Genomic DNA, 13,148 nt, shown 5'->3' on the forward strand with positions numbered 1-13,148 from the left:
ACGTGCCGCCCTCAATCACATCTTTAAGGAAATGTATTGAGCAATGAGCAGTCTTGACTTTGCGCACCCTTTAATAATCCTTGACTACTCCTGTACTCATACCCATCAGGGCAGGCAGGGTCTCAACCTCTCTACTGCGGAGAGGTAGAAAATGTTAACGACTGGGAGAATAATGAATGAACTTGTTAAAGTAATTATTTGTGGGATAAATAGATTAACACTTAACTGCAAGACGTGCTATTATATACATAATTTTTCCAGCTTACTTCGATAGAATAAGCCAAATATGTTTATAGCATACATGATTTTTGCATGATTTGTTGGGGGAATCATCTTCTCCTTTTAGAAGCATTTCTCCCATATGTGCCTGGCTTGTTTCTCAATAAACAGTGTACCAAAAATGTTTTATTTAAACAGGTCTATATTTTGCTTGTTACAACACCCATAATCATCAACCATCTTTAGAGTCAACTATTTCTGTTGCTGCTCAAGAAATTTAGTTTAATATTTTAATCCTATTAAAGCTATGAATAATTAATCCAATCTAAAAAATAATGTCTGCATCACAGTACTGACCCAATCTTTAAAATAAGAAACATATAGTGCAGTATATTAATCACAATAACAAACTGCACACTTTAGAAGGCATGACGCAGATGTTGCACAGTATACAGCTGTAATATGCAAACCGTGCAATGCACATTGGTCTCCGCTGAGTCACTGCCACTATGTTTTCAGCAATGAGCAATGCTATTTATATGGTCTCATGTGACACATAAAAATAACTCTTCACCTCATGCTCATGTTCACTTTTTCCATTCAGACTGTAAATGTTTGCTATAATTGATTATCTTGATGCGACAATTTGATTGCAAACTTTCATGGAATGTATTACAGCCCATTTGTGTTGTTCTACTTGTAATTAAACATTTTCTTCTGCCAGGAATTTCTTTTTACGTTCAACATAGTTCAGAATTAACTGCTGTCTTGAATAATGCCAGTAATTACTTAATACAGACCTGAGTGAGAACCATTGAACATCAGTGTGTGTTTATTACAATCCATACAAAATGTAGCTATTTTCCCAGTCATCCACTTGTATCTGAAGCTGTCCTATCAATGGATCCCAACAATACAATTTTTAATTTTAGTTAAACGTCCTGTCAATTAGTCATTCCAAATAATTTTAATACCCTCCTATGCCTTCATCGCATGCACCTGTAACTACTTTGCTGTGATTTTCCTCGGCTAGTATTATTTTCCCTCCCAATAATTTTCAACCACCCCTTTCTGAAGACACTGGGCGCGATTCTCCGAAATGGAGAGAAACAGCCATGCCGGAGTGAAACCCGGAGTGTTTCACTCCGGCGTCGGAGGTCGCTCCTCGCCCCCTATTCTCCCCCCCCCCCCCCGAGGCTAGGAGCGGCGGCGCGTGAATTTTGCGCGCCGGGCCTTGACGCTTTCGTCAAAGCGGCGCGCCGGGAATGACACGGCCGGCGGCGCCCAAGTGACATCAGCCGCGCATGCGCAGGTTGGCCAGCGACAACCCGCGCATGCGCGGTTGCCATCTTCCCCTCCACTGCCCCGCAAGACATGGCGGCTTGATCTTGCGGGGCGGCGGAGGGAGAAGAGTGCGTCCTTTAGAGACGCCAGCCCGACGATCGATGGGCACTGATCGCGGGCCAGACATCTCATGAGCACGCCTGTGGTGCTCGATCTTCCCTCCGCCCCAACACTTACCGGTCGCGCGATGTTCACGCCGGCAGCGACCATGTGTGGTTGATGCCGGCGTGAACCGGTCGGGTTCGCCAGGCCGCCAGAGTGCCGATTCTCCCACCCGGGGGGGGGGGGGGGGGGGGGGGGAGGAGAATCGCGGGGGTGCCAGGGCGGCGTGTCGTGATTCGCCCGGCCCTCCCGCATTCTCCCACCCGGCGTGGGGAGCGGAGAATCGTGCCCACTGGGTGGGACTTTCCACGTACTCCTCCGGCATGTTTAGCGGTGATGGCCTGCCATCGGCTGCCACAGGATCTTCTGTTTCCTCTGGCGAGAATGGCTGGAAATCCCGTCCACTGATTCTGGTTCAATGACTGGCAACCACCCTCCTTCCAATATCTCAACCAAATGACCATTTTTCAGCTGTAAGCCCAAACAGTAAGTGCTGGTAAGATTTTCAACTTGGATCAATACTTCAAAATTCATATTGGTTAAGAAGAAAGCAGAAGTAATGGAAACATTCTATGACCAACTGCATCGGCCAATGCTAATATTGATGTAGTTTATGCTATGTTCGTGATCAAAGACTTTCCAACATATACCATCCCTCAAAGGTGCCAAGGACATAGTAATTAAGCACCACTCAGTTATTCAGACTAAAGCTGAGTTTCTGGCTGCACAGGTTAGAAAGTCAAAATCCATGACCCCCCCCCCCCCCCCACAATACGTATGCCAATAATTACATCATACCCACGCAACCATTTGTGTTTATTATTCCATTTCAATAACTATTAAGATTGTCAAACATGATGGCAAAGCTGAGCGAAGATTAAGAATTATGGGATGTTTAAAGTTACTTTGTGGGATTGAAGAATCAAGTTAATTTCAAAGTGATAATCTCTATTTAAGCTGCCAAAAAGCATCTAAATACAGGTTAAAGCTAACAATACTTTACCTATTTACATATTTTGGATTGGCAACATTTTGTAGTGATACTGTGCTATTGAGAGTGGATGTGCAGCAGCTCTGAAGACTATCAAGGAGGCAAACTCACATACATAGAAGATTTTGGCCTTTCGAGCCTGCTCTGCCATTCATCATGATCATGGCTGATCATCGAACTCAATAGCCTAATCCTGCTTTCTCCCCATAGGCTTTGATCCCATTCTCCCCAAGTGCTATATCTAGCCGTTTCTTGAATATATTTAATGTTTTAGCATCAACTACATCCTGTGGTAATGAATTCCACAGGCTTTACTTGAGAAAGGACGTACTGGCGCTGGAGGGTGTGCAGAGGAGATTCACTAGGTTAATCCCAGAGCTGAAGGGGTTGGATTATGAGGAGAGGTTGAGTAGACTGGGACTGTACTCGTTGGAATTTAGAAGGATGAGGGGGGATCTTATAGAAACATTTAAAATTATGAAGGGAATAGATAGGATAGATGCGGGCAGGTTGTTTCCACTGGCGGGTGACAGCAGAACTAGGGGGCATAGCCTCAAAATAAGGGGAAGTAGATTTAGAACTGAGTTTAGGAGGAACTTCTTCACCCAAAGGGTTGTGAATCTATGGAATTCCTTGCCCAGTGAAGCAGTTGAGGCTCCTTCATTACATGTTTTTAAGGTAAAGATAGATAGTTTTTTGAAGAATAAAGGGATTAAGGGTTATGGTGTTCGGGCCGGAAAGTGGAGCTGAGTCCACAAAAGATCAGCCATGATCTCATTGAATGGCGGAGCAGGCTCGAGGGGCCAGATGGCCTACTCCTGCTCCTAGTTCTTATGTTCTTATGTTCTCACCACACTTTGGGTGAAGAAATGTCTCCTCATCTGTGTACTAAATGGTTTACCCTGAATCCTCAGAGTGTGACCCCTGGTTCTGGGCACACCTTTTACAATGCATAAGAGACAGCATAAAATACAGGCTTTTTCCCTATCGACCCTCAATTCACACAATAAGATAGCAGCACTCAGATGTCGCAGATCTTGGTATGTTACTTTTCGAGTACCATACCAATGATTTAGCAACAATAAATTGGTGGTGGCATTTCCCATATATTCCAAAGCTTAAAGGCTTAATAGATTAAAGTAATCACCATGCATGGTGAAAGATGATACAAGCCTACCTCCACTGAGCTTTGTTGTGCAAGAAGGAATTGCACTGGTCCGGAAGTTTGCTATCGTGTGACATAATCTCAAGAATCCCTAAGATCTGCTTAAAGTTTGGCCTTCCCTGTAGGAAGCAACAACAAACAAACATAAATGTAACAATCAAATAACATACTCTGCTGTACATAATGTCTTCTATTAATTGAACGTAAATGGAAAATAAGGATGTTGATAGTTGGCAGAAATATACACATAAAAAAAAGCTGAGATGTTCCATTACTAACTGACCATACATTTGTTGGTACAAAGACTGGGACTACAATAAGTAATGTGGACATAAGAATAAAGTCAGTGAGAGACATTGACAGATTCAGGCTTAAAATTTTTGCAGACATGGTTAGGTATTCGATCATCCCTATAGGACCAAAAATGTTAAATCCAACTATCATTTAATAGCAAAGATCCAAAGAGATTTAGAGGTCCATATGCATAGATCACTAAATTGTAACAGATACAAAAAAAAGTTCACGTTCTTAATTAGTTGATCTTTTCTCGACACCCTAGCGATGACTGTAACATTACATTCTGTAGTCTCTCCTTCCTTCCCTATGTACGGTATGTGCATGCAAGAAACAACACTTTTCACTGTATACTAATACATGTGACAATAATAAATCAAATCAAAAATTAATTAAAGGGCAAGTATGTGAAGTGGAGGAAATTTTGCCATATCTATCTTGAGTATTCATACAGTTTAGGGCATTGCACATCAGTGAGGAGGTACTGGCCTTGGAAGCAAAACAGTGTAAATTCATCAATAATGAATAATACTCCAAGGATTGGATTGTGAGGAAGGATATGAATGCAAGGGAGTCATGTGACCTGTTCTGAAGTCTGTCTAACAACAAGCCTGGGTAATGTGGCTGTTAAAAGGGAAGTTCAGATTGTTTTGATGGAAAAAAGGTGCAAGGTGTTCACACTTGAAAACAAAAGCAGCAACAACAATATTTACAGTTGTTAGACTGCTAAACTCCAAAGTTCCAGGACGGTGTTGAGAATGTAAATAGTTGTTTTAAATTGATCATTTACTACCAATATAAAAGAGAAAGGAGAGTTACTCAGCATTTCTACCTGGATACATGCCCCATGTGATTCACATTGCCATGGAGATGGGTTTTGAGAGGGAAATGGTTTCTAAGGTATCACTGAAAATTCAGAAAGACAGTCTACCAGTATCTCGAACAGAGGGAGCAGTTAGAGGCTGGAAGTCTCCAAAGTTTACCACGCAGGATTGAGGATGAGAGCACATGCTTAGATGAAAAATACTTTCATGCAGATTTCAAATGAGGCTGAGCGATTTGCCTAGCTTGTGGTAAAGGGTAAATCTCACACTGTGAAAAGACAATTTTAGGGTTAAATTTTATCAGGCTCCGAAAGGAAAGGAGTTAGGAATTGCTTTGGGCTGGATTCAGAAAAACAGAATGATCATTTAAAGGACAGTGCAAAGTATACCGGTGAAGTGGGTTTTTTGGTTGCGCTACGAATAAAAGGGGAAAGTTCTGTTCTGTAGTTTAAAGTACAAGTTGTTGATAAAAAAGTGTTTAGTGTGGTGCTTTTAATCTGTTTGTTACAATAAAAGTCAAAGGCTTTCAACTGGGAGCTTGAATTTCTTTTTTTTACATTATCGGTCTCTCAATTGTAACAGCTTGTATTCAATGAAATAAAGAGGGTTTTATGGGATTTTGAAAGATATTGACAGGGTATGTGGAAAATGTTAGCTGGTAGGGGAGTCTAGGGCAAGGAGATACAACCATCAAATGAGCATCAGTACCTTTGGTGAGAACCTAGGAAATAATTCTCCATGCAAAGGATGGTGGAAGAGTGGAAACTAGAATCATCAAATCCAACAGTGCAGAAGCTGGCCATTCAGCCCATCACGTCTGCACCAACCCTTTGAAAGAGCATTCTACCTAGGATCAAACCCCCACCCTATCCCCGTAACCTAACCTAACCTTTTGCTCACTAAGGGGTAATTTAGCATGGCCAGTCCATCTAACCTGTACATCCTTGGACTGTGGGAGGAAACCAGAGCACCCGGAGGAAACCCACGCAGACATGGGGAGAACATGCAAATTTCACAGTCACTGAAGGCCAGAATTGAACCCGGATTTCTGGAGCTGTGAGGCAGCAGTGCTAACCACCGTGTCACCGTGCCACCCTACTACTCCCACAAAAAGCAGATGCTGGCTCAATTAAACATTTTACATCTGAGATTGATAGAATTTTGCGAGACAAAGATATTTTATAAAAGTCTTTGGAACCAAGGCAAGTGGATAGAGTTAAGGTATAGAGATCAGCCAGGATTTCATTGAATGATGGAACATGGGCTGAATGGTCAATTTTTATCTTCCGATTTGAATCAAACAGCTGATTATTTATGGATAATCATATCGCTAAAATCTTTTATTTCCTTATCTTTACACCTTTTATCCTTGAAATAGTGTGTCGGAGCCAATGCCTTTCTACAGCATCAACAACAGTGGCTGATGTTCCAGTGGCATTTAATCCCCTTCTGCAATAATCACAATCAAGTCCAACAATGTGGTTACTGTGATTGACAGTACGACTGCCTTTGCAAAGAAAGGAAAGTGGACGTGTAAAGCACTGACTGACTTCTAACAGCAACACAAACTTGAAAAGTAAATGCCAGAGGTACTTAATGCTTTAAATAGCTCCGTGCTGAATATAAAAAATGCAAACGTAAAATATCAGTGTCTAAAATGATTTTGGTGATTCAGAAGTTCTATCGGTCCTTTTCTGTTAAAAGGAGAATAGCCAAGAGTGAATGCCCGGTTTTCCTGTTGGCAGCTACTCTTATAAATATGTCCTTCATTGTTGACAGCAGAAGATCACTATTGCATTCATCTTGAAATCTGTTCCCAGATTCACTGGCTCCACTTCTGGCCTATTGTGAGTCATGACATCAATATGCAGTACATCTAGGCCAAGTGGTGAAGCTCTTGAACAGTACTAGGTTTTTCGGATAATTAATACTGATTATATTTTTATGGGAGGGAAAGATGCAGTTTTAGTAATATTAGCTTTGAGAAGGATAATGGCGGCACAGAGATGTGGCATACCGCTGATTGTGACAAGCTGCCCACTTCGAACTAAGACCTACGGTGACACTATTCTGCAGCATTTATGCATAGGGAAGCAAGGCAGTATTGTCAATCGGACCTCCCATGGACATATGAAGGGCCGCATTGAGGAGCAACATAAACGGTAGTTAGGGACCATGGAGTTTGGTACAATGCAATATGATTGCAAAATAAAAGTACCATTTCTGAGTTTGTAGACAAGAACCACAGCTGTTTTATTCCTTACATTTTCCACATGTACAGTGCCCTACCTCACAATCAGCACATTTTCGGAACATTGCATAAGGACCTTCAGAGGTCTACAACATGTGCATTGTCATGCATTACTGGGACGCTAAGGGCACTTTTATACCCAACATGTGGTCCCAGGAGATGGCGCCCAAAAAGAGATCCTTCACCACCAAGAAATGGTCTCTTCCATTTATCTCGTTACCTCATTTATAGAAAGTTAAGTGGAGGCTGATGGCATCTTTGAGACCCATGAAAATGTGGGTCTCCAAAGGCTACAAATTTTGTTCTACATAATACTGTAAGTAAGCAGCAGCAGCAGAATCTCCTCAACAGCCCCCTCCCCTCAAAGCAACATAGTCATCAATAGCATTTCCTCAATGGACAAAAAGGTTGCAGTACTTACTTTGGGATCCGTTACCCAGCACTGGTGCAGCACTTGTGCAAAACTGGCAGGACAACCCTTCGGAATGGTCAATCTCTGTTAAAATAGGACATAATTTACACAAAAATAAACAAAAAAATCCACTAATAATTGAACCCACCAAGCTGGGATTTTTTCAAGTTCCTTCCCTCCACAAGACGACAGCACCCTCCTGCAGTAGAGTTTCAAGGATACCCTGGTTATTTCATTCAAATGCTTTTTATAGATTTGTTCAAAGGATGTGAACATCATTGGTAAGGTCAGCAATTACTGCCCAGCTTTAATTGCCCTTGAGAAAGTGGTGGTGGTTCTTGAAAAAAGTAGAGATTTTCAACATGAGGGTCCTTGATTTGTACTTCAAGATGGAATAAAGCAAAAGTAACGTGCTCATTTACAAACTTGCATTACTTGGCACTAAACAAAATAAGGTCCCATATCTTACCTGTTCTTCAGCTTTTTAAAATTTGAGATGCCAAAAAGTATATCCAGAAATATGCTTCAAGAATTATGCATTTATATGTATACTCACATACATGTGAAATAAATTCTTGTTACATTTTAACGGTGCCAATATTGGGAGAGCTGTCTCACAGGCTAGTCAAGCAATAGCCTGACATGGTCATACTCATGGAATCATACCTTACAGATAACATCCCAGACACCACTATCATCATCCCTCGGTATATCCTGTCTCACCGGTAGGACAGATCCAGCAGAGGTGCTGATTACCACATACCGTCCACCGTCAGCTGATCTACCAGTACTCCTCCATGTTGAACACTACTTGAAGGGAGCACTGAGGGTGGCAAGGGCACAGAATGTACATAGGGTAGGGGACTTCAATGTCCATCACCAAGAATGACTCGGTAGCGCCACTACTGACCGAGCCCTAAAGGACATAACTGCTTGATTGGGTCTGCGATAGATGGTGAGAGAGGGGAATACATACTTGACTTCATCCTCACCAACCTGCCTGCTGCAGATGCATCTGTCCATGACAGTATCACTAGGAGTGACCACCACACAGTCCTTGTGGAGACAAAGTCCTGTCTTCACAATGAGGATACCCTCCATCGTGTTGTGTGGCACTATCATTGTGCTAAATGGAATAGATTCAGAACAGGTCTAGCAACTCAAGATTGGGCATCTATGCGGCACTGTGGGCCATCAGTAGAAGCAAAATTATACTCAGCCACAATATGTAATCTCATAGCTTGGAATATCTCCCACTCAAGCCAGGGGATCAACCCGAGTTCAATGAAGAGTGTAGGAGGGTATGCCAGGAGCACCATCAGGCATACCAAAAAATATCAACATGGTGAAGCTACAACACAGGACTACTTGTGTGCCAAACAACATGAGCGGCAAGTGATAGACAAAGCTAAGCGATCCTACAAACAGACCAGATCTAAACTCTGCAGTCCTGCCACATACCGTTGTGAATGGTGGTGGACAATTAAACAACTCACTGGAGTAGGAGGTTCCATAAATATACCCATCCTCAATGATAAAGGAGCCCATCACATCAGTGAAAAACAATGCTGGGGCATTCACAATAATCTCCAGCCATAAGTGCTAAGTGGATGATCTATCTCGGTCTCCTCCAGAGATCCCCAGCATCACAGATGACAGTCATCAGCCAATTCGATTCACCCCTTGTTATATCACGGAATGGCTGAGGGCACTGGATACAGCAAAGGCTATGGACCCTGACAGTATTCGGGCAATAGTACTGAAGACTTGTGCTCCAGAACTTCCTGTGCCCCTAGCCAAGCTGTTTCAGTACAGCTACAACACCGGCACCTATCCGGCAAAGTGCAGAATTGCCCAGGTGTGTCCTGTACACAAAAAGCAGGACAAATCCAACCCAGCAATTACCACACTATCAGTCTACTCTCAATCATCAGCAAAGTGATGGAGAGAGTCATTAATGGTGCTATCAAGCCTCATTTACTCAGCAATAACCAGCTCACTGACACTCAGTTTGGGTTCCGCCAGGGTTACTCCGCCCCTGACCTCATTACAGCTTTGATTTAAGCATGGACAAAAGAGCTGAACTCCAGAGGTGAGGTGAGAGCGACTGCCCTTAACATCAAGGCAGCATTTGATCGAGTATGATGTCAATGAGCTCCAGCAAAACTGGAGTTAATGGGAATCAGGGGGAAACTCTCCACTGGTTGCAGTCAAAACTAGCGCAAAGGAATTTGGTTGTGATTGTTGGAGGTCAGTCATCTCAGTCCCAGTTCATCACTGCAGGACTTCCTCAGGTTAGTGTCCTAGGCCCAACCATCTTCAGTTGCTTCATTAATTCAACACAAGGTCAGATGTAGGGATGTTTGCTGATGATTACACAATGCTCGTCACCATTCGCGAGTCCTCAGACACTGAAGCAGTCCACATGCAAATGCAGCAAGACCTGAACACCATCCAGGCTTGGGCTGACAAGTACCAGGCAATGACCAACCCCAATAAAAGAATCAAACAATCGCCCCTTGACATTCAATGCCATTACTGTCACTGAATCCCCCACTATCAACATCCTGGGGCTTTTTAAAAATAAAAGTAATGGGGTTACCATTGGCCAGAAACAGAACAGGACTAGTCATATAAATACTGTGACCAAAAGTTGATATTAATAAAGAGGTGTTGGGCATCTTAAAAAATATTAAAATAGATAAGTTCCCAGGGCCTGATGGGATCTACCCCAGAATACTGAGGGAGGCAAGGGGGGGATTGCTGGGGCCTTGACAGTAATCTTTGTATCCTCACTGGCTACAGGTGAAGTTCCAGAGGACTGGAGAGTAGCCAATGTTGTTCCATTGTTTAAGAAGGGCAGCACGGATAATCCATGAAATTATAGGCCGGTGAGCCTTGCGTCAATGGTTGCAAAATTATTGGAAAAGATTCTTAAAGATAGGATTTACTCACATTTGGAAACAAATAGACTTATTAGTGATGGACAGCATGGTTTTGTGAAGGGGAGGTTGTGCCTCACTAATTTGATCGAGTTTTTCAAGGAAATGACAAAGATGAGGGAAAGTCAGTAGATGCTGTTTACATGGACTTCAATAAATCCTTTGAAAAAGGTACCTCATGGTAGAATGGTACAAAAGATGAAGTCACATAGATCAGAGGAGAGCTGGCAAGTTGGATACAAACTGGCTTAGGCACAGGAGACAGAGGGTAGCAGTAGAACGGTGCTTTTCTGAATGGAAGGCTGTGACTAGCAGCGTTTCACAGAATATATAGCTGGTCTGATTAGTAAGTTCGCAGATGACACAAAAATTGATGGAGTTGCGGATAGTGAAGAGGATTGTCAGAGGATACAGCAAGATATAAACTGGTTGGAGTCTTGGGTGGAGAAATGTCAGATGGAGTTTAATGGAGTGTGAGGTAATGCACTTTGGAAGGTCCAATGCATGTAGGAATTACACTATAAATGGTAGAACTCTTGCGAATACTGACAGGCAGAGAGATCTGGGCGTGCATGTCCTCCGATCACTGAAAGTGGCAACGCATGTGGATAAGGTGGTCAAGAAGGCATATGGCATGCTGGCCTTCATCGATCGGGGCACTGAATATAAAAATTGGCAAGTCATGTTGCAGCTGCACAGGACCTTAGTTCGGCCTCATTTGGAATATTGTGTACAATTCTGGTTGCCACGTTACCAGAAGGATGTGGATGCTTTGCAGAGGGTACAGAAGCGATTTACTAGGATGTTGCCTGGTAAGGAGGGCATTAGCTATGAGAAGAGGTTAGGTAAACACTGTCTGTTCTCACTGGAACGACAGAGGTTGAGAGGCGACCTGATAGAGGTCTACAAGATTATGAGTGGCATGGACAGAGTGGATAGTCAGATGCTCTTTCCGAGGGCAGGAGAGTCAAGCACTGGGGAAGATGTGTTAAAAGTGCGTGGGGAAAAGTTTAGAATAGACATGTGAGGTAGGGTTTCTACACAGCGGGTGGTACATATATGGAACGTGCTGCCTGGGGAGGTGGTGGGAGCAGGTACGATAGTGGCATTTATGGGGCATCGAGACAAATATATGAATAGGGTGGGAATGGAAGGATACGGACTCCGTAAGTGCAGACGGTTTTAGTTTAGGCAGGTACCATGGTCGGCGCAGGCTTGGAGGGCCGAAGGGCCTGTCCCTGTGCTGTACTGTTGTTTGTACAAGATCAGGCCAGAGGCTAGGAATCCTGCGACGGCTAACCCATCTGCTGACTCCGCAGAACCTGTCCACCATCAACAAGGCACAAATCAGGAGTGTTATGGAATACGGCCTACTTGCCTGGATGAGTGCAGCTCCAACAACACTCGAGAAGCTCAACAGAATCCAGGGCAAAGCAGCCCGCTTGATTGGCACACCTTCCACAAACATTCACTCCTTCCACCACTGACGCACAGTAGCAGCAGTATGTACCATCTATAAGAAGCACTGCAGGAATTCACCAAGGCTCCTTCAGCAGCACCTTTAAAACCCTCGACCATCTAGAAGGTCGAGGGTAGCAAATTCATGGGAACCCCACCAACTGGAGGTTCCCCTCTTAGCCACTCACCACCCTGATGTGGAAATATATCGTCGTTCCTTCACTGTCGCTGGGTCAAAATCCTGGAACTCCCTCCCCAACAACAACAGTGGGTGTACCTTCACCACATGGACTGCAGTAGTTCAAGAAAGCAGCTCACCACCACCTTCTCAAGGGCAATTAGGGATGGGCAACAAATGCCGGCCTCGCCAGCAAAGTCCACCTCTGGTAGAAATTAATAAAATTACACAGTGTTTGTGCGAAGAGTGCAATGATGAAGCAGAGTGTACAGATATTTTGGCATTACCCTGCTTCCATTGGTAACAATGTGGGGTCTTGGTTTCTCAAAGTGAATTAGGTCTCGAGCTCAAGGGGAATTAGGCTGGAGATTGGTGGAAGGGAGTTGTATATTTTAACAGTCATGTTGTCTGGAGTTGTTGCCATCTATGGCCAATGGGTTACTGTGCTGGCAGGAAGGGCAGTTTGTTTTGAATGAAATCCAAAGAATAGGCTCCATATTGGTTTATACTTCCCAAGGTTCGGTGGAGGCCATTTATATTATGTTCACGTAAGGGCAGCACGGTGGCGCAGTGCGTTAACACTGCTGCCTCACGGCGCTGAGGTCCCAGGTTCGATCCCAGCCCTGGGTCACTGTCCGTGTGGAGTTTGCACATTCTCCCCGTGTCTGCGTAGGTTTCGCCCCCACAACCCAAAGATGTGCAGGATAGGTGGATTGGCCACGCTAAATTGCCCCTTAATTGGAAAAAATGAATTGGCTACTCTAAATTTATTTTTTAAAAAAATATTATGTTCACGTCGGTATATATCTTAAGTAGAGACCAATACTGGACACTCTATTTTTGGTAGGGTCTCAACCAATGCCCTGTACTGTTGTTGCAAGACTTCTCTACATTTATGCTCATTCCCCCGTGCAATGACAGTGAATACTTCCAGCATTAGCCTTCCTAATTACTTGCAGTATCGACTT

General features: G+C 43.5%; 1 protein-coding gene across 3 annotated transcripts in view; it reads right to left on the bottom strand.

Moving 5' to 3' along the window:
• The window catches only part of LOC119961897 (mitogen-activated protein kinase kinase kinase 20-like), a 171,492-nt gene that overhangs the window by 92,026 nt on the left and 66,318 nt on the right, over window positions 1-13,148 (bottom strand). For all 3 annotated transcript variants that reach the window (XM_038789395.1, XM_038789396.1, XM_038789397.1), the window contains exons 9-10: window positions 7,612-7,686; window positions 3,834-3,940 (exon numbers count right to left, since the gene is read on the bottom strand). In XM_038789395.1, the coding sequence (XP_038645323.1) occupies window positions 3,834-3,940; window positions 7,612-7,686 (182 nt within the window). The remainder of the gene's footprint in view (window positions 1-3,833; window positions 3,941-7,611; window positions 7,687-13,148) is intronic.

The sequence above is a fragment of the Scyliorhinus canicula genome, chromosome 2, assembly GCF_902713615.1.
Source record: "Scyliorhinus canicula chromosome 2, sScyCan1.1, whole genome shotgun sequence".
Taxonomy (NCBI): Eukaryota; Metazoa; Chordata; class Chondrichthyes; order Carcharhiniformes; family Scyliorhinidae; genus Scyliorhinus; species Scyliorhinus canicula.